The sequence below is a fragment of the Thamnophis elegans genome, chromosome 16, assembly GCF_009769535.1.
Source record: "Thamnophis elegans isolate rThaEle1 chromosome 16, rThaEle1.pri, whole genome shotgun sequence".
Lineage (NCBI taxonomy): Eukaryota > Metazoa > Chordata > Lepidosauria > Squamata > Colubridae > Thamnophis > Thamnophis elegans.
Window position 1 is genome coordinate 30,248,068 of NC_045556.1, and position 25,301 is coordinate 30,273,368.

General features: G+C 46.7%; 2 protein-coding genes across 2 annotated transcripts in view; one reads left to right on the plus strand and one right to left on the minus strand.

Moving 5' to 3' along the window:
- Positions 1–6,147, minus strand: part of SH2D3C (SH2 domain containing 3C) — a 48,808-nt gene extending 42,661 nt beyond the window's left edge. Inside the window, exons 1-2 of the mRNA XM_032233199.1 lie at positions 6,138–6,147; positions 1,811–2,571 (exon numbers count right to left, since the gene is read on the minus strand). Coding sequence (XP_032089090.1) covers positions 1,811–2,571; positions 6,138–6,147 — 771 coding nt within the window. The remainder of the gene's footprint in view (positions 1–1,810; positions 2,572–6,137) is intronic.
- A 3,651-nt stretch (positions 6,148–9,798) lies between these two features.
- Positions 9,799–24,214, plus strand: CDK9 (cyclin dependent kinase 9). Its single transcript, XM_032233572.1, has 7 exons — positions 9,799–10,035; positions 11,697–11,778; positions 15,618–15,708; positions 17,213–17,379; positions 19,566–19,737; positions 20,406–20,554; positions 23,165–24,214. Exons 1-7 carry the CDS (start codon positions 9,944–9,946, stop codon positions 23,528–23,530), a joined length of 1,119 nt encoding a protein of 372 aa, XP_032089463.1. The 5' UTR covers positions 9,799–9,943; the 3' UTR covers positions 23,531–24,214.
- The last annotated feature ends 1,087 nt before the right edge of the window (positions 24,215–25,301 follow it).

Consider the following 25,301-nt stretch of genomic DNA (forward strand, 5'->3'; position numbering starts at 1 on the left):
TCAGATCCCACTCTCCTGAGATTACACAACCCCCCCTTCTGTATGTGAGACAGTTTCTCAGGAGGCAGGAAGGTCCATCTCTGGAGTCAGAGGAGGCCAAGAGAAGACCCGCAGATCACGGAATTGGAGTGTGGAAGCACCAGCTACACTGGGGCAGCTGAGGACAAGTTCGTTTTTGTGTGTGCAACTTTTGAAAAAAATCTCCTGCCCGGTTCCTTGACCTTCTTTTCTCCATCACCCAAAATAGCAATAGCAGTAGCAGTTAGACTTATATATCGCTTCATAGGGCTTTCAGCCCTCTCTAAGCGGTTTACAGAGTCAGCATATTGCCCCCAACAACAATCCGGGTCCTCATTTTACCCACCTCGGAAGGATGGAAGACTGAGTCAACCCTGAGCCGGTGAGATTTGAACAGCCGAACTGCAGAACTGCAGTCAGCTGAAGTAGCCTGCAGTGCTGCATTTAACCACTGTGCCACCTCGGCTCAAAAGGGTTGGGTTGTGTCCCTTGAGTTTCTCTCAACTCATTGCAATGTCTCCCGCCCGCCGTCATCTGCCTGACATAATGGCCTCCTTCTGGGTCTTATTTTCTTTTGAAACACCCCTCACCAAAAAAATAAACACTTGGCCTTATTTTTGGGGAGGTCTTAATATTTTTGGGGTGCAAGAGGCTGTGAGCATGGTCACCTCATGGCCCTTGCTGTGTTGTAATATTTTTGGGGAGGGCTTATTTGAGCCCATGCGCTCAAAAGCCCCTTTGGGGCTAATTAACTGGGGAGGTTATTTTCAGGGAAGTCGGGCTGATTTGTTTTTGGCGGCCGATGAGTTCAGTAATCAGGCAAATGGCTACCTAGAATTGAGCAACTTCAAGAGGAAGCGGACTTCAACTCCCAGCATTCCCCAGGCAGAGAAGTCCTCACCTGTTGCTGAGGTTGAGATATCGCTATCTTTAGAGGACCGCCCTGGCGATAATTTTTTTGGGGGGGGAGAATGAGGGATTTTTTAAATGGAAGCTAGTGTTGTGGCCCGCCAGTGTCCATGGGGAGCTGGCGGCAGATTCGGACAGTGAGGAGGTTGGGGAGGAACCTGGGCCAGTCCTGGAGTCTGGGGAAGGCTCGGATGAGGGCTCTGTGTCGGAGGCAGAGAGGGAGCCAGGGCCATATGCCAGTTATCAGCTGCATTCAGAGTCAGACATTAGTGAGGCAGAAGAACAGCTGGAGCCTGTTCCCAGTGTGCGCAATGCACGGTTGCCAAATGAAGGGAACAGCTAAAGAACAGGGGTCGACTTGGGAATAAGGCCACAGATGGATGATGAATAGCCCCTCCCAGATGGAATAAAAGAGGAGCGAAAGGGGAGTGGAGTTTGCAGGAGGAAATTAGTTCGCTTCATTGGTTCGTGACTCCGAGACTCCTTGCTAAGTTTTGCAGATCTCGGCCTGGCAGATCTCCAAGCCAGATAAGGTCTGTGACTGTAAATCCTCCCTCGAAAGACTTTGCTGGATGTGAATGAGCAGAATTCACAGCAAATTAATAATGGGTTTTTTTGCCTGGACAAGAAGTTTGCGTCAGGCTTGGTAAGCCTCGATCAGAACAAAGATACACTATCATTTAGAGGACTTTCCTGGCCATAATTTGTGCAGGGGGGGGGGGGGCAGAGCAAGGGATTTTTGAAACGGAAGCTAGATCCACATCTACACAAACACAACCAACGAGGGATGGACCATTCACCCAACCCCTTGGTTTCCAACAAGGTACTCCTATCTCACCTTTGCTCTCGGTCCTCTTCTAAGGTTGTCTCTTCAGTCCCTTGGTCTGTGGCCTCCGTGGCGGTTTCCTCGGGGCAGGATTGCTTCCGTGGCCAGATCTCGCTGGGGGTCTTGTTGAGGCTGCTTCTCTTTGGTGGACTTCTTGGACTGCCCAGCACGGGCCCTCGGCATGGTGCCCAGGTGGCTGTAAGTGTCACAAGACTGGGCATAGTGAGATGGACTTAGGGGGAAGACTTCTAGGTCATCCTGAGCCCTTTCAAGGGGTCTACTTGTTCCTTGAAGACACTTCTGTTCTACCTGCTTCGGTTTCTCCTTTGTTCCTGGGCTGGAGATCTCTCCAGGTTCAAGGCAACGCTGGGAGGACTTCTCAGCTTGGACCATCACTTCTGGACCGACGTTGACTATAGAAGACGATCTCTCTTTCTTGTTGGGTTCTGCTCCTTCTCCTGGAGAACCTGCCTGCGGAGCAAGTACCCTTGCCACGTCTCCAAGTTCCGTGGCCTTCGGCAACGTTGGCCCCGAGGCCTTCTCTGCCCCACGGCTCTCAACCTTCTGTCTTGTGCTGCTCCTGGGCATGGTGCCCATGTGGGTGAACATGTGGCTGGAGCAGGCATAATGTGACGGGCTTTTGGGCCCAGCCCCCAAGTCGTCTTGGGTAATCTCGAAGCTGAAGGTCAGGAAGCCCTTGGAGGAGAGCGACCCCCCGGCGTGGGTCTCGGCGAGTCGGGGGGCTACGGAGCCTTTGCGGAAGCCGAAGCTGCGAGGAATGCTACTCAGGCTCCCAAACCCTTTGAGCTTCAGAAATTCTGAAATCAAAACAAGAAAGGGGGTCATTGACTTCCCAGGAACGACCCCCGCTGATATTTGCAAGATATGTCTGTGTGTGTGTGTTTTCCCAAGCTTCCCCGAACCTATTTCTATTATTCTTCATTATCGGGAACAAGCTGCACATTGTCGGGGTAATTTTTTCCTCCCTCCCCAAAGATGCAGCTCTCTTTTTCCTACCGTGATTTTTTAAAAAAAATTCTGCTGAACAGGATGCAGAAAATTAGCCTGCTTTTTTTTTTTTTTTTTTTTGAATAAGAGTTTTGTTGAAAGTTGAAGAGTAAAAACCGGGAGCAAATTGGCTAAAGGAAGAATTTCTTTCTTTCTTTCTAAAGGAGGCGGCTTGAAATTTTGGACTCGGGCAACCAGGCCTAAGGTATGACCTGAACTTAGTACACAAAATTATCCTCTACAATGCCCTACTTGTCAACAACTATTTCAGCTTCAACCGCAATAACACACGGGAAAACAATAGATACAAACTCAAGGTCAACCGCTCCAAACTCGATTGCAGAAAATACAACTTCAGCAACAGAGTGGAATGCTCTACCCGACTCCGTTGTTACCTCCTCAAATCTTCACAACTTTCACAACTTCTGGAGGCGAGTGGTTCCACTGGTTAATTGTTCTCACTGTCAGGAAATTTCTCCTTCGTTCTAAGTTGCTTCTGTCCTTGATTAGTTTCCACCCATTGCTTCTTGTCCTGCCCTCAGGTGCCTTGGAAAATAGTTTGACTCCCTCGTCTTTGTGGCAAATCCTGAGTATTGGAAGACTGCTATCATGTCTCCCAATTCCTTCTTTTCATTAAACTAGATGTACCCAGTTCCTGCAACCGTTCTTCGTATGTTTTAGCCTCCAGTCCCTAATCCTCTTGGTTGCTCTTCTCTGCACTCTTTCTATATGTATATATGTTATATTCATACTTATACTTGTTTTCTCATACATGCTTGGTAAACCAAAGTAAATAAAAATAAAATAAATAAAATAAATAAATAAAATAAAAAAACAATAAATAAAATAAATAAAATAAATAAAAAAATAAATAAAAAATAAATAAAAATAAATAATAAATAAAACAAATAAAACAAATAAAACAAATAAAACAAATAAAACAATAAAACAAATAAAACAAATAAAACAAATAAAACAAATAAAACAAAAAAACAAATAAAACAAATAAAATAAAATAAAACAAATGAAACAAATGAAACAAATGAAACAAATAAACAAATGAAACAAATGAAATCAATAAATAAGGAAAAATAGAAAAGAAAGTTCCTTCTTTAGATGTTTTTTCTATCTTTACAGCATTATGGGAAGAATGGCCAACTTACATCTAAAGTTACATTGTGACTCTTCTTCTTTCTATAATTTATCTTATAGAATCGTCAAAACCAGAGATTGTGAGTTCATTTCCCCCCCCCCCCGCAAAAATTCCGTATGGGGTTTTCCAGCCACCAATAAATGTAGATGTTTTTTTTTCCTAATCAAAGGTTAATCTAATCACTTTAGCCAGTACAATTATCTTCACCAATTATCCCTCTCTCGAACGTATTGAGAAATCTTTCGATCTTGATGCACGCAATAACCTTGCTTTGTTTTCATGCTTTGTTTTCCCAACTTTTTTATCTATCAAATCCCAAGGGGAGAAATGTAGTTTTTTGGCATGTATTCGGTTTTGGTCACCCCAATGTCAAAAAAGATGTGCTCTAGAAAGAGTGCAGAGAAGAGCAACAAAGAGGATTAGGGGACTGGAGGCTACAACATATGAAGAACGGTTGCAGGAACTGCGTATGTCTAGTTGAATGAAAAGAAGGGAGACATGATAGCAGTCTTCCAATATCTCAGAGGCTGCCCCAAAGAAGAGGGACTCAAGCTATTCTCCAAAGCACCTGATGGGCAGGACAAGAAGCATGGGTGGAAACTAATCAAGGAGAGAAGCAACCTAGAACTAAGGAGAAATTTCCTGACAGTGAGAACAATTAATCAGTGGAACAGAAGTTGCCTCTAGAAGTTGTGAATGCCCCAACACAGGAAGTCTTTAAGAAGATGTTGGATAGCCATTTGTCTGAAATGGTATAGGGTTTCCTGCCTAAGCAGGGGGTTGGACTAGAAGATCTCCAAGGTCCCTTCCATCCCTGTTATTCTATTCTAATTTTTAAAACCCTCTGAAATCATTGTTATGAATCCTGCCAAGCTCAGCTGGCTGAATAAAGAACATTGCGACACTTCTGAGCTTCATATGATGGGCATAAGATCTGACCAGCTCATCCCAGATTGAGGCCGTCATCCTCCCTGGAGTTAAACTCCATAACCCCAGTGAGCTGTGGAGGATTGGGTGGGTGGTGTTTGTTCAACACAACAGGAAGCCACTGTTTTGGGGTTATAGAGTGCCTAGAGATTGGTGGGGCACGAATAGCGTGCGAGGCGCATGCTGTGAAGATAAATTTTCTGCCCACTTCCTGCGTGGGGGGGGAAGTTTCCCGTTTCACGCTTCCTTCAGCTGGACACCTGCTTTCAGTAAGTGCAAGGCCCTCCGCCCTGTTGTAGCTACTACAAGGTCATTGTTATCGGGCTAAAGATCAGCCACGCATCAGATTCCGATGGAAGAGAGATTCTTTCTCGTCCCAAAGGTGCTTTATTTTCAAGAGGCACCTGGACTTCTTAGTTCTTCTTGAAGAGGTTTCGCTTCCCATCCGAGAAGCTTCTTCAGCTCTTGAAGAAGCTTCTTGGATGAGAAGCGAAGCACCTTCAAAGTATAACAAGAAAGTCCAGGTGCCTCTTGAAAATAAAAAAAAGCCTCTTGGGGACAACCATACGCAGGTCCTTTCTAGGTTCTCCATTCAACTCAACTCCTCGTCGGAACAATGTGGACTATCTGGGCATTTTCTCAACCTCACCCACTTGAAGGTGTATGGATCAGTGGTGGGTTCCAACCGGTTTGGAGCGTTCTTCTGCGGAAGCGGTAGTGGTTTAGCGCCGTGGGTGGCTGGAACCGTCTGCGCCCCTGGCTGGCCACGCCCTGAACTGGTTCTCACGGTGGCGTGGCCAGCCTGGCATTGTTTTTCGCTTCAGCGCAGAATAATTTTTATTGCACTGCATCATTGCGTGCAGCGGCACAGGAGCGATCTGGCAGTAATATGGTACGAATGTACCTCCCAGAATTCCCCTGCTGATGGGGGAATTCTGGGAGTTGAAGTCCAGGATATCATGAAGTGGACAAGATTGAGAAATACTGCTGTAGCTCCCTCTCTCTCCCTCCCTCCCTCTCTTCTCTCTTTCTTCTCTCTCTTTTCTTTTTTTTCTTTCTTCTTTCTTCTCTCTCTCTCTCTCTCTCACACACACACGGGACCCAGGCTGTGAAATAAAGTTTAAAAAAACAACTGGAAACTGTAAATACTGGACCCAATCGTAAATCCTTCTGCACTGCTGCCTAGATAATTATTCATCTTAGAGCTGAATTATTCTGATTTTTTTTCCCCTTTCCCAGCAGCCCAGCCCCAAACCTGACAGCTCCTCCCGAGAATCATGAGTGCTAGAAACTTACCTCCTAACATCCTGACTGCGGCTCACTCACCCCCGCTAAACGGCTTGGCTAGCCGATCTTAAAACGCTTGAACCGACCTAAATGCAGCACAATTAAATCTGGATTGATTCTCTCGCTCCATCAAAGCAGCGGCTGGCTATCCAGCTACCAAATTTCAGGGAAAATTCCAGCTGCAGCCCAGCCCACCCAAGTCCTTTGCATTATCCCCAAAATTGCAAAAATGAGGGAGGGGGTTTCCCCCTCTAACTCTCCTCTTCTCTTTTTTCCCCTGTCTTGGACATTCACAATAGGGGGTGGGGGAAAGTTGGCTGATTAATTGGATATCTAGGAGTTTTGGCTTGTTCGTGTTGTGTCTGGGGGAAATGCAGTATCCTAATGTGTCCCTCCAACCAGCATCTGTGCAAGGTCCTCGTGCACATGGGCCACCTGGTTTCCCTGGGGTATTTCCTGCCCCCAGATGACTCCGCCCCCAAACCTGCTTGCCCTCTTCCCCTCACACTTACTTTTAAACATCTCATTCTTCTGGCTCTCATCCAATTTTTTTTTCCTTCCTCCCCGGCCAGGAGACGTTTTGCAAATGATTGTGTCATCAGTTGTCCTGCCTCCCTTCCTCTCCCCACACTCTCCCAACCCACCCACTGACGCCTCCCTCGCTTGCTCTATTGCTGGGTTTCCTCCCCATTTGCACAAGATACGGGCTGCACGTCAGGAAGAGATATGAGAATGTGCAGAAACGAATAGATGAACGCTAATAATTAAAGAGGAAAGAGCAAACTGAATGATTATACGATATGGGAAGTATTCGATCGATGGTTGGAGAAATAGTGGGACGCGGGTGGCTGAGTGGCTAAGACGCTTGTCGATCAGTAAAGTTAGGCAGTTCGAATCCCTAGCGCCACGTAACGGAGTGAGCTCCCGTGACTTGTCTCAGCTTCTGACCACCTAGCAGTTCGAAAGCAAGGTAAAAATGCAAGTAGAAAATAGGGGACCACCTTTGGTGGGAAAGGAACAGCGTTCCGTGCGTCTTCGGCGTTAAGTCATGCCAGCCACATGACCACGGAGACCTCTTCGGACAGCGCTGGCTCTTCAGCTTTGAAACGGAGATGAGCACCACCCCCCAGAGTCAGGATCGACTAGCACAGATGTGCAAGGGGAACCATTACCTTTACCTTAGAGGGGGAAAAAGGAAAATTGAAAATAAGGGAAGAAGACTAGAGAAGAGTAGAAAATATGTTAAGATAGAGGTATAAACAAGATGTAAATTTAGCATTATGTTATGATTGTATTTTTATTAGAAGATATGTTAAGAGGAATATGAATAGGCTAATAATGTTAATACACTACAATTTTAAAGATTAAAGCTATATGTTCCCTTCGCACATCTGTGCTAGTCATTCCTGACTCTAGGGGGCAGTGCTCATCTCCCTTTCAAGCCGAAGAGCCAGCACTGTCCGAAGACGTCTCTGTGATCATGTGGCTGGCATGACTCAATTTTTGCATTTTGTACGTGCTTTTCGAAGGCGAGGTTGGCAGAAGCTGGGACAAGTCATGGGGAGCTCACTCCGTTACGTGGCGCTAGGGATCGAACTGCCGACCTTTCTGATTGACAAGCTCAGCGTCTTAGCCACGGGGCCACCACGTCCCTTTTTAATTTTAAAATTAGAGAATTAATTCGAATGATGTTGTAAATGCTGAAAGCTGTGGTCCAGATATTTGTACCCAGGCGACCCAGGGTTTAACGAAAGATGCAATGTTTATATGTTGAAAAATAAAATACTTTTTAGATTAAAAAAAAAAAAGAAGATACACCCTGCCAATCTCTCATACTTCTTTTTTATTTCCCCCTCTTGATTTTCGAAAGGCTTTTCTTTTTTAAAAAAATGGAAATCGGAGTGGAACAAAACCAAAGCCTTTGAATTTGCAGGGGAGGGAGGTTGAATTCTGGAATTCTCCAGCATACCCAATCCCTTAATCTTTGGTGGAGAACAAACTCTCCCCTTTCCCCAGTGCAGGAGACACAAACACAAAAATCAGCCTCGTGCCAGGGTTAAAATTTAACAAAACGGACTCAAAGGAGAAGCCGCATCGCACATGTTTCTGTTCCTCATTGGGTTCATAGGAGGAAACAACTTAACAAGAGAGGTTTTTTGGTTTATTTTTAGGAAAAGAGTCAGTGTTTTCTCTACCGCTTTCCCATCGTTTCCCCATCCACTGTTATTTTAGAGTAGCAGCCTGAATTTACGGTTGTTATTTCCCAAGCAGGAGTGGGGTGTAAGTTTTTTTTATATTGGTTGTTATTATTTTTGCAACCATGTTTCAAGAGACAGTGAGTCCGGTTAGGAAGAAAGAAAGAGAGAAAGAAAAGTAAAAGAAAGAGAAAGAAGAAAAATGAAGACAGAACAGATAAAGAAAGAAAGAGAGAGAAAAAAAGGAAGGGAGGGAGGGAGGAAGGAAGAAAGAAAGAAAGAAAGGAAGGAAGAAAGAAAGAAAGAAAGAAAGAAAGAAAGAAAGAAAGAAAGAAAGAAGAAGAAGAAAGGAAAAGGATTTTTCAGCAATGTTAAATGAAAGACAGTAAATTTAATCCTTCTAGGTTTAGGTATACAAAAAAAGCCAGTTTGTGGGCAACTTTGGATGAGAGCTTTTCCAATCCCCCCTCCCACCCCCCAGGGCATGAACCTTTGCAAGAATCCATCCTTGGAGAGCTGAGGAAATTTTTGTTTCAGGCTTATTTCCTTGCAAAAAGGAGGGAGGGTCAAGCCTCACCCCAGAGCCCATCCTCCTCCTTGGAAGCCATCATCCCATCCAAGCCCCCAAAGCCCATCCCCTCCCAAAACCCACCCTCCCTCCCAGAGCCCATCATCCCCTATGATATCAGCACCCAGAGCCCATCGTCCCCTACAATCCCATCCTCCCCTCCCAAAGGCCATCATCCTCTTCGATCTCATCCTCCCCTACCAGAGCCCATCCTCCTCTCCCAGAACCCATCATCCCCTACAATCCCATCCTCCCCTACCAGAGCCCATCCTCCTCTCCCAGAACCCATCATCCCCTACATCCCATCCTCCCCTACCAGAGCCAACCTCCCGCTCCCATTTCATCCTCCCTCCCAGAGCTCATCCTCTACTCCCAGAGTCCATCCTCCTCTCCCAGAGCCCATCATCCCATGATCTCATCCTCCTCTCCCAGAGCCCATCATCTCCTACGATCCCATCCTCCCCTCCCAGAGCCCATCATCCCCTACGATCCATCCTCCCCTCCAGAGCCCATCATCCCTACGATCCCATCCTTCCCTCTCAGAGCCCATCCTTCCCTACAATCCCCATCCTCCCCTCCCAGTGCCCATCCTCCCCTCCCAGAGCCCATCATCCCCTACGATCCCATCCTTCCCTCTCAGAGCCCATCGTTCCCTACAATCCCCATCCTCCCCTCCCAGTGCCCATCTTCCCCTCCTAGAGCCCATCATCCCCTACCAGAGCCATCTTCCCCTCCCATCTCATCCTCCCCACCCAGAGCCCATCATCCTCTACGAACCCATCCTCCCCTCCCAGAGCTCATCCTCCCCCTCCCCTCACAGGGAGCAGCGGAGCCTCCTCCCCTCGAGGTCACGTGGAGCCCGGCGGGGCGGGCTCCGAACTACGCATCCCAGGCTGCCCCGCGGCGGCCCCGCCCTTTCCCCTCTCCGCGCTCCGGAAGTGGCTGAGGGATGGAGCGGCCGGGCGGAAGCGCAGCCGAAGCGCCCTCCGCGCTCGGGGGAAGGAGGCGGCTGCCGGGGGGCGTCGGGCTTTGGGGCGGCTCCGGGGAGCGCCATGGCCAAGCAGTACGACGCGGCCGAGTGCCCCTACTGCGACGAGGTCTCCAAGTACGAGAAGCTGGCCAAGATCGGGCAGGGCACCTTCGGGTAAGGCCCCGCCCTCCACGTGGCTGGCTGGGGGGACTACACAGCCCATCGGCCCCTCCCGCTGCCCCCCTCTTGGACTACAGGCCCCCTCCTCCCCGGCCGGACTGCAGACTCCCCACCACCACCTTCTGCCCGGCGCCGCCTGCTCGGCTTCGCGGGGAAGAGGGGGGGAGGCGCACCCCAAGTCCCATGGGGCACAGCCGCCCCGTGGGGGCTCTCCTACATGGGGCAGGAATGGAGACCCATCGCTCCCGGCCGGCCAGGAGCGCCCTTCCCACTTGGAGCATGGGCTCCCTCCCTTCCCCCCCATCCGCCTTGGGGAGCCCCTTCCCGCCGTCTTTTGGGGGGGGTGGGAAAAACGTCCCAGCTCAGGATCATGGGGGTTGTAGCACAGGAAGCTGAAATGAATGGGGGGGAATTTAGTCGCCCTTTGCCCATTTTCTCCCCCTGTGGTTTGGCACTCTGGCCATCCTTTTCCTCCTTTTAATCCTCCCCCAACACACACAAACACACACACAGAGACACACAAACACACACAGGGACAACAGAGAGAGAGAGAGACACAAACACACAGACACACACACACAGACACAAACATAACATACACAGATACAAATACACACAGACACAAACAACACAGAGACACAAACTCACACAGTGACACAAACCCACCCAGAGACACAAATACACAGAGAGACACAAACACACAGAGACACAAATACACACAGACACAAACACACACAGAGACACAAATACAGACACAAACACACAACCCTGGGACCTTCCCTGGTGTTACAGACCTTAAATGCCGCCTCCTGGCATGGCCTGTAAACAGCAAACAGTAACAGAGTCGGAAGGGACCTTGGAGATCATCTAGTCCAGCCCCCTGCTCCCGCAGGAGACCTGTACTAGGGATTGACCCGCCAAACTGCTGACCTTTCTGAGCTGAGCTGCCCTTCGATCTGTCCCCCCCATCCCATTTTTCACCCCACCTCGAGCTCCTAAATCTCGGCATGGACGGAGAGGGACTTCACGAGCTCCGCCAGCCGGTCCTCCGTCCTGTCCTCCCGCTTGTGGGCCCAGCAGCCCCCAGCCTTTGCCATCGTTGCTGGTCTCCCAGCAACGGAGATTCCAGAGCAGAGGCTGATGGAACCCAGTGGCTCTTCTCCACCCTCCGGTGTCCCACCAACCTATCGTTCCCGGCGACTCCCGACCATCGGGGCATGGCAAGGGCACCCTCCAGTTCCACCCCCCACCCGCCCCCTTTGCCTAACCCAGGGGTCGGCAACCTTAAACACTCCAAGAGCCATTGGGACCCGTTTCCCACACCAAAGAAAACACTGGGAGCCACAGAAGCTGACTATTTCCTGAGTGGCCACAAAACTGGCATCTATAGTTGAATTAAAAGTTCTGTTTCCTTCTGGAACTTTTATTTTCTTGGATTTAAACCATGGTTGGCCTTCCCGGGGTGTCGAAAAGCTCAATATATTGCGTGCCAGTGATTGTCGCATATTGGCGGTTGTGTCGCATATATTTGAGCGGCAGGGAGCCACAGCAGAGGGACGAAAGAGCCACATGCGGCTCCAGAGCCGCCGGTTGCCGATCCCTGGCCCTAACCGGCTTCCCCTCTTAACTCCTTCCCTCCTCGGCTTTCTCTGCAGGGAAGTCTTCAAAGCCAAACATCGGCAGACAGGCAAGAAGGTGGCGCTGAAGAAAGTGCTGATGGAGAATGAAAAAGAGGGGGTGAGTGAGAGTCTCGGGGTTCAGACACACTCCATGCCCCCCTCCCAAATCTGAGTGGAATAAGCAATGAGAGAAACTGTGAAGGGAAAACTGGGGTGCTTCTTCCGAGAAAGGGGGCAGAGTGGCAGATTTAAGGGCAGAAGCTTTCAGGGAACCTGAAAAAAAAACAAGCACCAAACTCTGTTGGCGCTGATGCTGTAACCTAGTTTGGTAATGAGATGTCTACCGGAAAGCCACCAAGCTCACAGCCCTTTCTTTTCTCCCTTCTCCTCTTCTAGCCCTTTTTCTTCCTCCTCTTTTCTCTTCCATCCTTCTTCTCCTCTCCACAAACCCCGCTCTTTTAGCTCTTTTCTTTCTCCTCTCTTCTCTTCCATCCTTTTTTCCTTCCCACAAATCCCCGGATGATGTTAGCTAGTTTGGTAATGAAACGCCTGCAAGGAAACCACCAAGCTCACAGCCCTTTTCTTCCTCTTCTTCCTCCTTCTTTTCTTCCATCTTTTTCCTCCTCTAGCCCTTCCTCCTTCTCTTTTCTCTTCCATCCTTCTCCTCTCCACAAACCCCACTCTTCTAGCCCAGATGATGTAACCTAGTTTGGCAATGAAATGTCTACAGGAAAACCACCAAGGTCACAACGCTTTTCTTCCTTTTCTTCTTCCTTCTCATCTTCCATTCTTCTCCTCTTCTAGCTCTTTCCTTCCTCCTCCTCTCTTCTCTTCCATCCTTCTCTCCACAAACCCCACTCTTCTAGCCCAGATGATATAACCTAGTTTGGTAATGAAACGTCTTCAAGAAAACCATCAACCTCACAGCCCTTTTCTTCCTCTTCTTCTTCCTTCTCCTCTTCCATCATTTTCCTCCTCTAGCCCTTCCTCCTTCTCTTTTCTCTTCCACCCTTCTCTCCACAAACCCCACTCTTCCAGCCCAATTGATGCAACACCTAGTTTGGTAACGAAACGTCTTCAAAAAAAACCCCCACCCAGCTCTGTTACTTTGATCTGGCCTGTGCCACTTAGCAGATCTTATCCTTTTAATTTTGCCACACCTAAAACCTGATTAAACCCCTTAAACCTGCCTAAATCAACCCCTGGATTCTTTGACGGAGCGTTTCATTGATCAGAACGGATAGAGGTTAGTGTAGTGTGTGGATTTAATAACATACCAGGAAAATGCGTAAACCTGGTCAGTTGATGTACTATCTCGGATTGCAAGTCTAGTTTTCTTCCCAACCTTTGAGGACGCAGCTGATTACTGTATTTTTTCAGAGTAAAAGACGCACCAAGATTTTGAAGAGGTAAATTTTTTAAAAAGGTTTTGCACTCTGCAGGCCTTTCAAACTCGCCACACGCCTCATTTTTTGTGAAAAACGGGACATGCAGAGAGTTTGAGAAGCCTGCTAAATGCTTCTAGGGGCTTGGGGGGGGGCGAGCAAAAAATGGCCCATTTTTTGCAAAAAAAACCAGGGCATGCATAGGCTTGTAGACTGCTCCCGGGAGCTGCAGGGGACAAAAGCGAGGGAAAAAACGGCCCTTTTTTTCGCTCGTTTTTGCCCTCCCCAGCCCCCAGGAGCACTTTCCAGGCCTCCCAAACCCTCTGCACGTCCATTTTTGCAGGTTTAGGAAAATGTTGTATTCAGTGTATAAGACACCCAGATTTTCACCCTCTTTTTGGGGGAGGAAAAGGTGCGTCTTATACTCTGAAAAAATATGGTATGTGTTTGTAGCTGCCCTGTTCATTTCCTCCTCTGAGTGACCAAATCAACTGGGATTTAGTGGGACTTGCCATTATGTTTTTTTTTTGCGAGCTTTAAGTAGAGGAGAAATAGATTCCATTTTAAATAGTCCCTTTGGAGTGAGCAAGCATTGTGGGGTCCTTGATCGTTTTCTTGCAGATGTCTACAGAGATTCACAGTCATCCAGGTCCCCAAAGTGCTTTTTCAAGACGCAACTGGGCTTTCCTGTAATTCTTTGAAGACTTTTCGCTCCTCATCCAAGAAGCTTCTTCGGTTCGTCTAAATCCTTCCGTTCTCCACAAGAAGAAGCTTCTTGGAGGGAGAAGCGAAATGTCTTCAAGGAAAAACCAAGATAGTCCAGTGGGATTGTCTTGCAATTTTTTTATTTTTTTGTTGCCTAACTGGAGAAAATCATCAGTGCTACCTTAGAAACCTGTGTGTGTGTGTGTGTGTGTGTGTTTGTCTGTTTGTTCTCTTGTTTATCTACTGGTGGCTTTGTCCTATCAGTGTTGGTTCCTTTCTTGATAAGGCTTTTCTTTACCCTTCCATTGTCTGTCTGAATTTGGTTCCATAGTTCCTTGATTGGGGTATTGTTTACCAAATGGTTGCTCTGGGTCAATCCCTGCTTATCTGTGGGATGATTTAGCTGCCCTTGGAGGCATTTTTGCTTCCTTTTGAATCCTCTCTTTTGAAAGACTTGTTTCCCCAGCTTGAAATGATGGTGAGGTCTGTCCCCCCAGTTATGATTCAGCCTAAAACTCTAGCTATAGGATCCCCCCTTCCTGCTGAAGGAAGTTAGCACTCCCCCTTCCCTGTCCTAGAAAAATGAAATATCCCAAGAAATATTTAAAAGGTAGAATATTGTATTTACCTGGATGAGAAATGGAGAAAGGCAGGAAACAGTTAATAATAATTTTTAAAAAAGAATTAAGTTAGATTCAGTTAAGTCTTGATTACTAGGGGCAAAAATTAATATGATGCAGGATATAGTCAAATAAAGGAGGGATAATGATAATAACGTACATATGTATATGTATAGGTACAATATAAGGAAATGAGATGTAAATTGTAAACAGTGATTTGGAAACAAGGATAGAAAACTTTGTTATTAAATATTATGGATGTTTAGCTAGAATAGGATATAAGGATTTAGTGTCATTGGAGGATTTTAGAAATAGTAAATGAAATGCCAGTATGTGGTTATGTATTGAATTTTGGTATATTTTACGATGAAGGACGTTTAAACAACTATAGTCAAATGAAACTGGAGGTATGATGATGGTAACATGTACAAAATATCTGAGTTAAATACTTGAGTTAATATGAATTATGCTTGATGACTGTGGAAGAGATGCACGAAAGTCTTTTGTAACCAACATAACACTTTCTACAGTATGTAAAAAAGGAAGATTTTATGTGTTGTGTTTGTTTTGAAAATTAAAAATAAAAAAAAAACTTTAAAAAAAGAAATGGAGAAAGGCAGGAAACAGATTCACTCTTGGTAGCCCCCCCCCTTTTGTCAATGGACCATTAAGGCCTGAGCCAATCTATTCTACATAAAAAAGAACGACCCCATTTCATTGCCCTTCATTGCACCACCCACCAAGTTTCAACCAAAGCTAGCGATGACCTCTGAGAGCAACCAATCAGGATATTTTTCCTGTGCCCCATGAGGTTCAAAACCCAGGGGCAGCCTGGGAGGTGTAGTTTGGAGCCCCGCCCCGCTGGGATCTACATAACACCGAAGGGAGGAGGCTCTACTGCTCCCTGCGAGGGGAGGGGAGGGGAGGATGGAATCATAGGGGATGATGGGCTCTGGGAGGGGAAGATGGGATCGTAGGGGATGGTGGGCTCTGGGAGGGGAGCATGAAACCCATCTCAGTCGGTCCTTCTCTTCTTCTCCACCAACATTGAAGCATGTGATCACCTTTTCTGTTCAGGAGCTCAAGCCACATGATCCCGCTCACCCTTAAACCATCTTTCCAAGTAGCCTCCATATTTCCAGTGTCTTCCCCCCCCCCCTCCCCCACTTGGAACTGAACCCCGATGGAAATTTCTTCCGACCCTGCTTTGCGTGCAAATACGATCCATCTCTTTCTTCCCTTCCTAGTTTCCAATCACAGCTTTACGGGAGATTAAAATCCTGCAGCTGCTGAAACACGAAAATGTCGTCAACCTCATCGAAATTTGCCGGACGAAAGGTAATTTTCTCCACACTTGCTAGGGCTTAATTTTATCTGCCGACATAATTAAAAGAGTCCAGTGTCTGTTGAACAGATGGTTCGCAAGGGAAGAGAACTGCGTGTTCCAATCAAACTTTTGTTAAATCCGAATCGGGTTTAATTGGCTTCATGGTGCCTAAAAACGGCCTGAAAAAATGCCCGAAAATAGGCATGCGCACGCCAGCCATCTGGTTTTTGGGTTTCCAGCACTCTGGAGCACGTCATGTGCTCATATGTGCTCGTTCCGTTTTGGGCATTCAGTGCCAAAATGATATAACATTTTCAACCTTGGAAACTTTTAAAGATGTATGGACTTTAACTCCCAGAATTCCCCAGCTTGTTTTTTTTATTTTTTCATTTTCATAACACATAACCACATGTATACTCTTACATAATCAACTTATTTTGTATTATTAAATATTAACATCAATTCATCTTACCACCGACCCCCTCAAAACAATTATTGGCTCCTCTGCTCTCCACACGCCGTATTTGTACCTTCTCCATCACTTTCTTCTCCCTCTCTCCTCCCCACCTCCCTTCTTCCCTCTTTCATCCTTCTCTACTTCCCCTTCCTGTCTCTTTCTCCTATCTCCCCTTTCCACTTTCTTCTCCCTCTCTCCTCCTCCTCCCCACCTCCTTTCTTCCCTCTTTCATCCTTCTCGTCTCTACTTCCCCTTCCTCACTCCTTCTCCTCTCCCCTTTCCACTCCTCTTTCTCTCCTCTTCCCCATGCCCTCTCTCCTATCCCTCTCTCCTTCCCTTTACCTCTCCGCTCTCTTCCACACTCTCTCCATTCCTTCCTTCTCTCCTCCTCTTCCTCTCCCCCTCTCCTAACCTCTCTCCACTCTTCCACACTCTCTCCTTTCTCCACTCGTTCTTTCTCTCCTCCTCTTCCCCCATGCCCTCTCTCCTATCCCTCTCTTCTTCCCTTACCTCTCTCCTCTCTTCCACACTCTCTCCTCTCTTCACTCCTTCTTTCTCTCCTCCTCTTTCCCCCATGCCCTCTCTCCTATTCCTCTCTTCTTCCCTTTACCTCCTCTCTTCCACACTCTCTCCTTTTCCTTTCTCCCCTTTCCACTCCTCCTCTTCCCCCTCCCCCCATGCCCTCCTAACCCCTCTCTTCTTCCCCTTACCTCTCTCCTCCCTTCCACACTCTTCATCTCATTCTGGGAGAATTCTGGGAGTTGAAGTCCACAAGTCTTAAAGTTCCCAAGTTTGGACACCCCCTGGTCTGTCGAGATTCTCCCCCATCCTGCTCATGGTTGTCCCAAGGTGCTTTTTCACAATTCTAAATTATTCAATTCATAGATATATCTGTCTTTCATTGTATCGTTACTAATCTATTTAACAACATAATTGTATTATGGCTTAACTCCTTCAATTAGAACACAAGTAAAACATTTTTCATTTCCAGGGGTTTTTTTCCCAGCCACTGGAACAACGGATAAAATCTAAAATGGTTTTTCTCTCCATTCCTGCAGCCTCTCCCTACAATCGTTGCAAAGGTAGCATCTACCTGGTTTTCGACTTCTGCGAGCACGACTTAGCGGGCCTGCTCAGCAATGCCCATGTCAAGTTCACGCTCTCCGAGATCAAGAAAGTGATGCAGATGCTTTTGAATGGCCTCTATTATATCCACCGGAATAAGGTGAGGGGTGGGTGGGTGCGTGTGTCTCTTCGGGCTTCTTAGACCCCAGAAATCTGGTCTGGTCTTTCCTCGAACAAAACAACAACCAATACTGTTAGTAATAGCTACTACTAAATCTGCAGACGATACAACAGTGGTAAAAGGGACGGGGTGGTGACTCAGTGGCTAAGACGCTGTGTCAAATTTCCTAACAATGCCGTAATTACCATATTTTTCAGAGTATAAGACGCACCAAGGTTTTGAAAAGGCAATTTAAAAAAAAAAAAGTTTTTGCACTCTGCAAACCTCCCAAAAACAGTCAGTTTTTCGCCAAAACTGGGCCCGTTTCCCCCCCCCCCCCAAAGGGTATGAATAGCCCTTAGGAGGCTTGTAGAGTGATCCAAGGGGGGGGGGGGCAAAAACGAGCAAAAAACAGCTTGGTTTTTTTGTGAAAATGGGCCCGTTTTTTGTCAGAAAAAGGGCATTAGCAAGTTTATAGTGGGATCCTATGGGCTGTGGGGGACAAATGTGAGCAAAACATGGGCTGTTTTTTTGCTCATTTCTGCTCTCCCCAGCCCCCAGGAGCTCTCTGAAAGCCTCCTAAAGGGTCTGCACAGCCATTTTGATCAAGGGGGCGGGGTTTCAGGAGGCAAAAAATGCTGTATTCAGTGTATAAGACGCACCCAGATTTTCACCCTATTTTTTGGGATGTAGGGGGGAAGTGCATCTTATACTCCGAAAAATACGGTAACTCATAATTATCAAGTCAAGGTTTTAGTATAAAACCAGTGTTTTATTAGGTGTTCATTAGGCAAGATCTGTTTGCAGTTAATCCTGTGCTTTGTTTGATTTTCTTCTGAACTTTACCCCTGTTCCCTCCCTCCCCTCAGTCTGTGTCATAAATCACATTACCCTATAAGATGCATCCCGCCCAAACTGGCTGCAGTAACCCTGAGATGCAACTTCAGCCAACAGTGTGCATGGAATGTACTCCCTCTCCTTTCTACCATGACAATGTGGGGGAGTTGACACGCTGAGCTAGTCGATCAGAAAGGTCGGCAGTTCAGCAGTTCGAATCCCTAGCGCCGCGTAATGGAGTGACCTCCCGTGACTTGTCCCAGCTTCTGCCAACCTAGCAGTTCGAAAGCACGTCAAAAATGCAAGTAGAAAAATAGGAGCCACCTTTGGTGAGAAGGGAACAGCGTTCCGTGCGTCTTCGGCGTTTAGTCATACCGGCCACATGACCACGGAGATGTCATCGGATAGCGCTGGCTCTTCGGCTTTGAAACGGAGATAAGCACCGCCCCTAGAGTTGGGAATGACTAGCACAGATGTGCGAGGGGAACCTTGACCTTTACCTTACAACAGTGGTGGGACTCCCTCTGGGGGATGTTGGGGATGAGTCTGCCTATCGAGATGAGGTGGATCGGCTGCTTTCATGGTGTGGACAACATAACGTGGTCCTTAACCCCAATAAGACCAAGGAGCGTTTATAGCGGACTACAGAAGGAATAGATCAGACACCCAGCCCTTGTTTAGCAATGGAGACCGAGTGGGGCAAGTGGCCTGTTTTAAGTTTCTGCGTGTTGTCATAAAAAGAGGACCTGATCTGGGGATACTCACATTGCAGCCCTGGTCAAAAGGGCCCAGCAGAGATGATACGATCTGAGACTTCTCGGGAAACAACAACTGGATGGAAAACTCCTGGTGATCTTCTACCGCTGCACCAGAGAGAATATTTTAACTTACTGCGCCTGTGTCTGGTTTGCCAATTGCACAGGGGCAGATAGGATGCGCTCCAGAGGGTCAATGTCATTGCCCAGAGGATCATGGGTGGCCCTCTCCCCTCTTTGGAAGAGTTTTAGAGCTCCCGCTGCCTTAAGAAAGTTCAAAACATCCTTAAAGATCCATCTCATCCTGGGCACCCTTTTTTTTTTAAACTATTACCATCTGGCAGCCGGTACAGGATAATAAAAACAAGGACAAATAGGCTGAAAAACAGATTCTTATCCCAAGGCAGTAACTTCGGCATAGTGCAATATGGATGCAATATCAGGGGTTTTCAATTCAATTGTGTAGAATGTGAAGGAGGTGTGTTTTGTGTTTTATTTTTATAGTTATCATGTACACTGAAGACGGCATTTAAGCTTGTTGTATGCAGTGACAATAAACTAAACTAAACTCTCCCATCTTTTTCCCCCTCTCAGATCCTTCACAGAGACATGAAAGCCGCCAACGTGCTCATCACACGGGACGGCGTCTTGAAGTTGGCCGATTTTGGCTTGGCCCGAGCATTCAGCTTGGCCAAAAACAGCCAGCCGAACCGCTACACGAACCGGGTGGTGACTTTGTGGTACCGTCCACCAGAACTGCTGCTCGGTAAGAAGGAGTCGGTCAACTTTTGGGCTCTTCTCCTCTGCCTGTGGACAGATGGAGTATCAAGTCTTCTGGAGCTCTGTGTGAAACATCAGTTCCCATGTGGCTGGGCTGGCTCATGAGTTACGGGCCTTGGACTGATGATGTATTGGTCTTCTGGAGCTCCATGTGAGACTTCAGTTCCCATGTGGCTGGGCTGGCTCATCAGTTATGGGCCTTTGACTGATGGCGTATTGGTCTTCTGGAGCTTTTTTTGTGAAAGAAATGGCATGGATAGCCTTTAGGAGGCTTGTAGAGTACTCCTGGGGGATGTCCCCCCAAAAAACTAGCAAAAAATAGCCTGTTTCTTGTCAAAAAAAGGGCATGGATAGCCTTTAGGAAGCTTATAAAGTGCTGCTGGGGGCTGGGGGCGGGAAATGGGCCATTTTTCGCTCATTTCTGCCCTCCCCAGCCCCCAGGAGCACTCTGGAAGCCTCCTAGAGGCTCTGCCCGGCCATTTTGGTGAAGGGGTTTCGGGAGGCAAAAAAATGCTGTATTTCGTGTATAAGACGCACCCAGATTTTCAGTCTCTTTTTTTTTGAGGGAAAAGGGTGCGTCTTATACTCCGAAAAATATGGTAGCTTTTTGGCGTCTCCCTTGAGGAAAATTTACTCAGCATTCGTTTTTTTAAGGAGAACGCGATTATGGGCCCCCCATCGATCTCTGGGGTGGCGGCTGCATCATGGCGGAGATGTGGACACGGAGCCCCATCATGCAAGGCAACACGGAACAGCACCAGCTCACGCTGATCAGCCAGCTCTGCGGCTCCATCACCCCTGAGGTGAGAACCGACAAAACTCCCGGCGGTCCTTGGCTTACAACTTACAATCCGTTTAGTGGCCGTTCGAAGTAATGGCCCAGGGGAAAAAGGACTTCGGGCTTAAGTTTCACATTTTTGACCATTGCAGTATCCCGATGGTCAAAATCCGTGTGCCTGGCCACTGACTCGTATTTATGACGGTTGCTCTGTCCCCACGGTCACGACCTTCCGCGGAGCCAAGTCAGTGGGGGAGCCACTTAACGACCATGTTAGTAACTGAACAATTCGCTTAAACAGCTGTGGCGAGAAAGGACGTAAAATGGGACATTTATTTAACAAATGTCTCAGTTAGCAACGTCAGGGGCTGTGCCCATACCTCTTTTTGTGATTTCCAACTGAATTTTGGAAGTTGAGCTGAGCAGAATAAAAAAGCTGGAAGGGACCTTGGAGGTCTTCTAGTCCAGCCCCCTGCTCAAGCAGGAGACCCTATCTATCCTATTCCAGATCAATGACTGCCCAGTCTCTTTTTAAAAACCTCCATTGATGAAGCACCCACAACGTCTGGTGGCAAACAGTTCCACTGGTTTATTGTCCTCACTGTTAGGAAGTTTCTCCTTAATTCCAGATTGCTTCTCTCTTTGATTAGTTTCCATCCATTGCTTCTTGTCTTGCCTTTGGGTGCTTCTTCAAGCAATTTAGATAAATAGATTAAACAGACTTGAAAGGGAGACTCTACACCATTTCTGACAGGTGGTAGTCTAGTCTCTTCTTCAAAGCTTCCAGGGATGAAGCTCCCACAACTTCTGAAGGCAACTTCTGTTCCTTTGGTTGATGGTTCTCCCTGTCAGAAAATTCCTTATTTCCCCGGTTGACCAATCAATCAGAATAGAGCTGGAAGGGACCTTGTAGGTCATCTAGTCCAACTCCCTGCCCAAGCAGAAGACCTTACACCATTTCCGACAAATGGCAGTCCAGTCTCTTCTTGAAAGCCTCCAGGGATGAAGCTCCCACAACTTCTGAAGGCAACTTCTGTTGACTGTTCTCACGGTCCGAAAATTCCCCCTTATTTGTAGGTTGAATCTCTCCTTGTTCAGTTTCCATCCATTGTTCCTTGTTCCTTCGGGTGCTTTGGAGAATAGCTTGACTCCCTCTTCTTTGGGGCAGCCCCTTTGATATTGGAAGACTGCTATCATGTCTCCCCTAGTCCTTCTTTTCATCACACTAGACATACCCTGTTCCTGCAACCATTCTTCATATCAGTGATCGCAAACCTTTTAAGAGTCCGAGTGTCCAAACTGCAACCCAAAACCCACTTATTTATTGCAAAGTGCCAACACGGCAATTTAATCGGGAATAATGAGGTTTTACTACCTAAAATAATGATAAACAAGACAGAGTTCAGCTAATTGTTCTAAGAAAAATGTGATAAATGCACTTTTATGCCGCTTCATTTTTTCCCCTGCTTTTGAAATATTACGTTTAGCAATAATAAAAAAGAAAAACTTTTGTAATATCATTTCTCTCTTTTCCTCTTTCTCTCTCTCTTTCACTCCCACTCCTCTCTCTCTCTCTCTCTCTCTCTCTCCCTCTCCCTCCCTCCCTCTCTCTTTCCACTCCCCTGAGATATTGGAAGATTTCCATCATGTCTCCCCTAGACCATCTTTTCATTAAACTAGACATACCCAGTTCCTGCAGCCGTTCTTCATATTTTTTAGCCTCCAGTCCCCTAATCATCTTTGTTGTTCTTCTCTGCACTCTTTCTAGAGTCTCAACATCTTTTTTACATCATGGTGACCAAAACTGGATGCAGAATTCCAAGTGTGGCCTTACCAAGGCCTTATAAAGTGGTATTAACCCTTCACGTGATCTTAATTCCATCCCTCTGTTTATGCAGCCTAGATCTGTGTTGGCTTTTTTGGCAGCTGCCAACAAATTATGAAGTTTCTCCTCCGTTCTAAGTTGCTCCTCTCCTTAATTAGTTTCCACCTATTGCTTCTTGTTCTACACTCAGGTGCCCTGGATAATAGTTTGACTCCCTCTTCTTTGTGGCAACCCCTGAGATATTGGAAGACTTCCATCATGTCTCCCCTAGACCATCTTTTCATTAAACTAGACATACCCAGTTCCTGCAACCGTTCTTCATATTTTTTAGCCTCCAGTCCCCTAATCCTCTTTGTTGCTCTACTCTGCACTCTTTCCAGAGTCTCCACATCTTTTTTACATCGTGGCGACCAAAACTGGATGCCGTTTTCCAAGGGTGGTCTTATCAAGGCCTTATAAAGTAGTATTAACCCTTCACGTGATCTTGATTCCATCCCTCTGTTGATGCAGCCTAGAACTGTGTTGGCTTTTTTGGCAGCTGCTGCACACGGCTGGCTCCTATTTAAGTGGTTGTCCACTAGGACTCCAAGATCCCTCTCACAGTTGCTCCTATTGAGCAAGGTACCATCTATACTGTACCTGTGCATTTGGTTTTATAATAATAAATAATAAATGACTGGCTTTCTTTTGAAACTTGGCTTGAGGCTCATGACTCAATTAGGGCATCTTTTGGAAACGTGGCATCGTGTCTTCCCCTTGTCCTTTTTTCGCTACATGCTGGCCATCTCTTAATTCCACGTCTTCTTCCAGGTCTGGCCCAACGTGGACAAATACGAGCTCTACCAGAAGCTGGACCTCCCCAAGGGACAGAAGCGCAAAGTGAAGGAGCGGCTGAAGGCCTATGTCAAAGATCCTTACGCCCTGGATCTCATTGACAAGCTGCTGGTGCTGGATCCTGCCCAGCGGATCGACAGCGACGACGCCCTGAACCACGACTTCTTCTGGTCGGACCCCATGCCCTCCGATCTCAAGAACATGCTCTCCACCCACAACCAGTCCATGTTCGAGTACTTGGCCCCGCCCAGGAGGAGAGGCGGGCACATGCCCCAGCAGCCGGCCAATCAGGGCAGGAACCCCGCCGCGACCAATCAGACGGAATTCGACCGGGTCTTCTGAATCCGAATTGCGTCGAGAGACGGAGATTTTAACGCATTGTGGTTTCTTAGATTTTTTTTTTTTTTAATATGATTTTTGTCCCCCTTTCTTTCTTTCTTTTTTTGGGGGAGTGAGTGGAGGGACGACAGAACAATGGGAATAGTCGGATTCGGACGATTTCCGGGTCTCTGAAAATTGCAGTTTATGGGAAGACTCTACAAGGACCTACCCTGGACTTGGAGCTGTGGCAGAGAGAGTGTGGCTTGCCATTCTACTCCCAGGGAGGCAGGCTGGCCCGAATCAATTTCGTATTTCTCTGCAGGGAGACGAGACGTGGCAGAACAAGGGCAGGGAATCCGATAAAAATAGGTGCTTCCTTCCCATTCCTAGTCTTCCGGCCAAGATCCCGCCCGCCCTCTCGGGCCAGAGAATTTAGCTGGACATCGGTGACCATTGAAATGATCCTGGTGTTCGCTTAAGGCCTGTTTCTTTGCAACATGGAGAGACTCTGCTTTATTTTTTTCTTTTTCTTCCCTACCTCTCGCTTTCATTTTGCAATTGTTTCCCCCCCTTTTTTTAAAAGAAAAAAGAAAACCCCCTTTTCCAGGGATAGTAAAATCCTTGACGTGCTTCCCGCCCCCTAACAGAAGCTTAGCTCTCTTGCAGGAGGCTGATTTAAAAAAGAAAGGAAGAAGATAATAATAATAATAATAATAACCATCGGCGGTCCTTCGAAGTTTGCTGGCTTTCTTCCTTTCCTTCCCCATTTCAAGCTCCTGTGACTCTTGATTCTGCCGATCGAACCGTTTTTTTATCATGTTTGCCTCTTTTCGACACTGGGACGAAATCTTCCTCGAAATGAATTGCATGCGAATGGACGCATTTATTACCTGCTTGGGGGGGGGGGATCGCAACCCCCACTGCAAAGCCTCGGAGTTAGTACCTATGGATCATTTAACGTGAATTAGCCCCGGGAGAAAAGGAGAAAGTAATAAATGAAGCTGGAAGAACTGCAAAAAAAAATTATATATATATATTGTATGTGTGTTATATATATATATATATATATATATATATATATATATATATATATATATATATATATATATATATATATATATAATAAAATTAAAGCTATGAAAAAACCCAAAACAATCACGAGTGGCTTTATTTTGTTCCGTTGTAACAACATCCAATATCCAGAGAAACTGCCAAGCCAATGATTAACTCCATTAACTCTTTCTGTTTACAATGGCTTGTTTGTGAGTTTCTTTCAACGCAGTGTGCAAAAGATAAATATCGACACACAAGGCTGGGAATCCCAGCGTGGTTATTATTGGCCATTCACAAAACTGGCTGGAAAATACACACGTTTACAAACAAAACACACAGGCTTTTTTTTCTTTTAAATGGGCGGGCGCGGCTTTGATTTTTCTCGCAGCTTCTAGGAAGTTTTCTTGCAGGGCTCAACGTGGCTTCCCCAAAGTGGGTGAAAAGTAAAGTCGCTTTTAAACCCTGGTTAAAATAGAATAATAGAATTAGAATGATATGAATAGGGAATGGAATAGGAATGAGAATAGAATAAGGAATGGAATAGGAATAAGAATAGAATAGAATAAGGAATGGAATAAGAATAAGAAATAGAGTAGAATTAGAATAGAGTAGAATTAGAATTGAATGAACAGAACAGTAGAATAGAATAAGGAATAGAATGTAACGTTCCCGTGGTTCGCCCATGAGGCCAATGTTGAGAAAAGACAGGACACGAACTTTCTCGAGATGGAGCGACCCA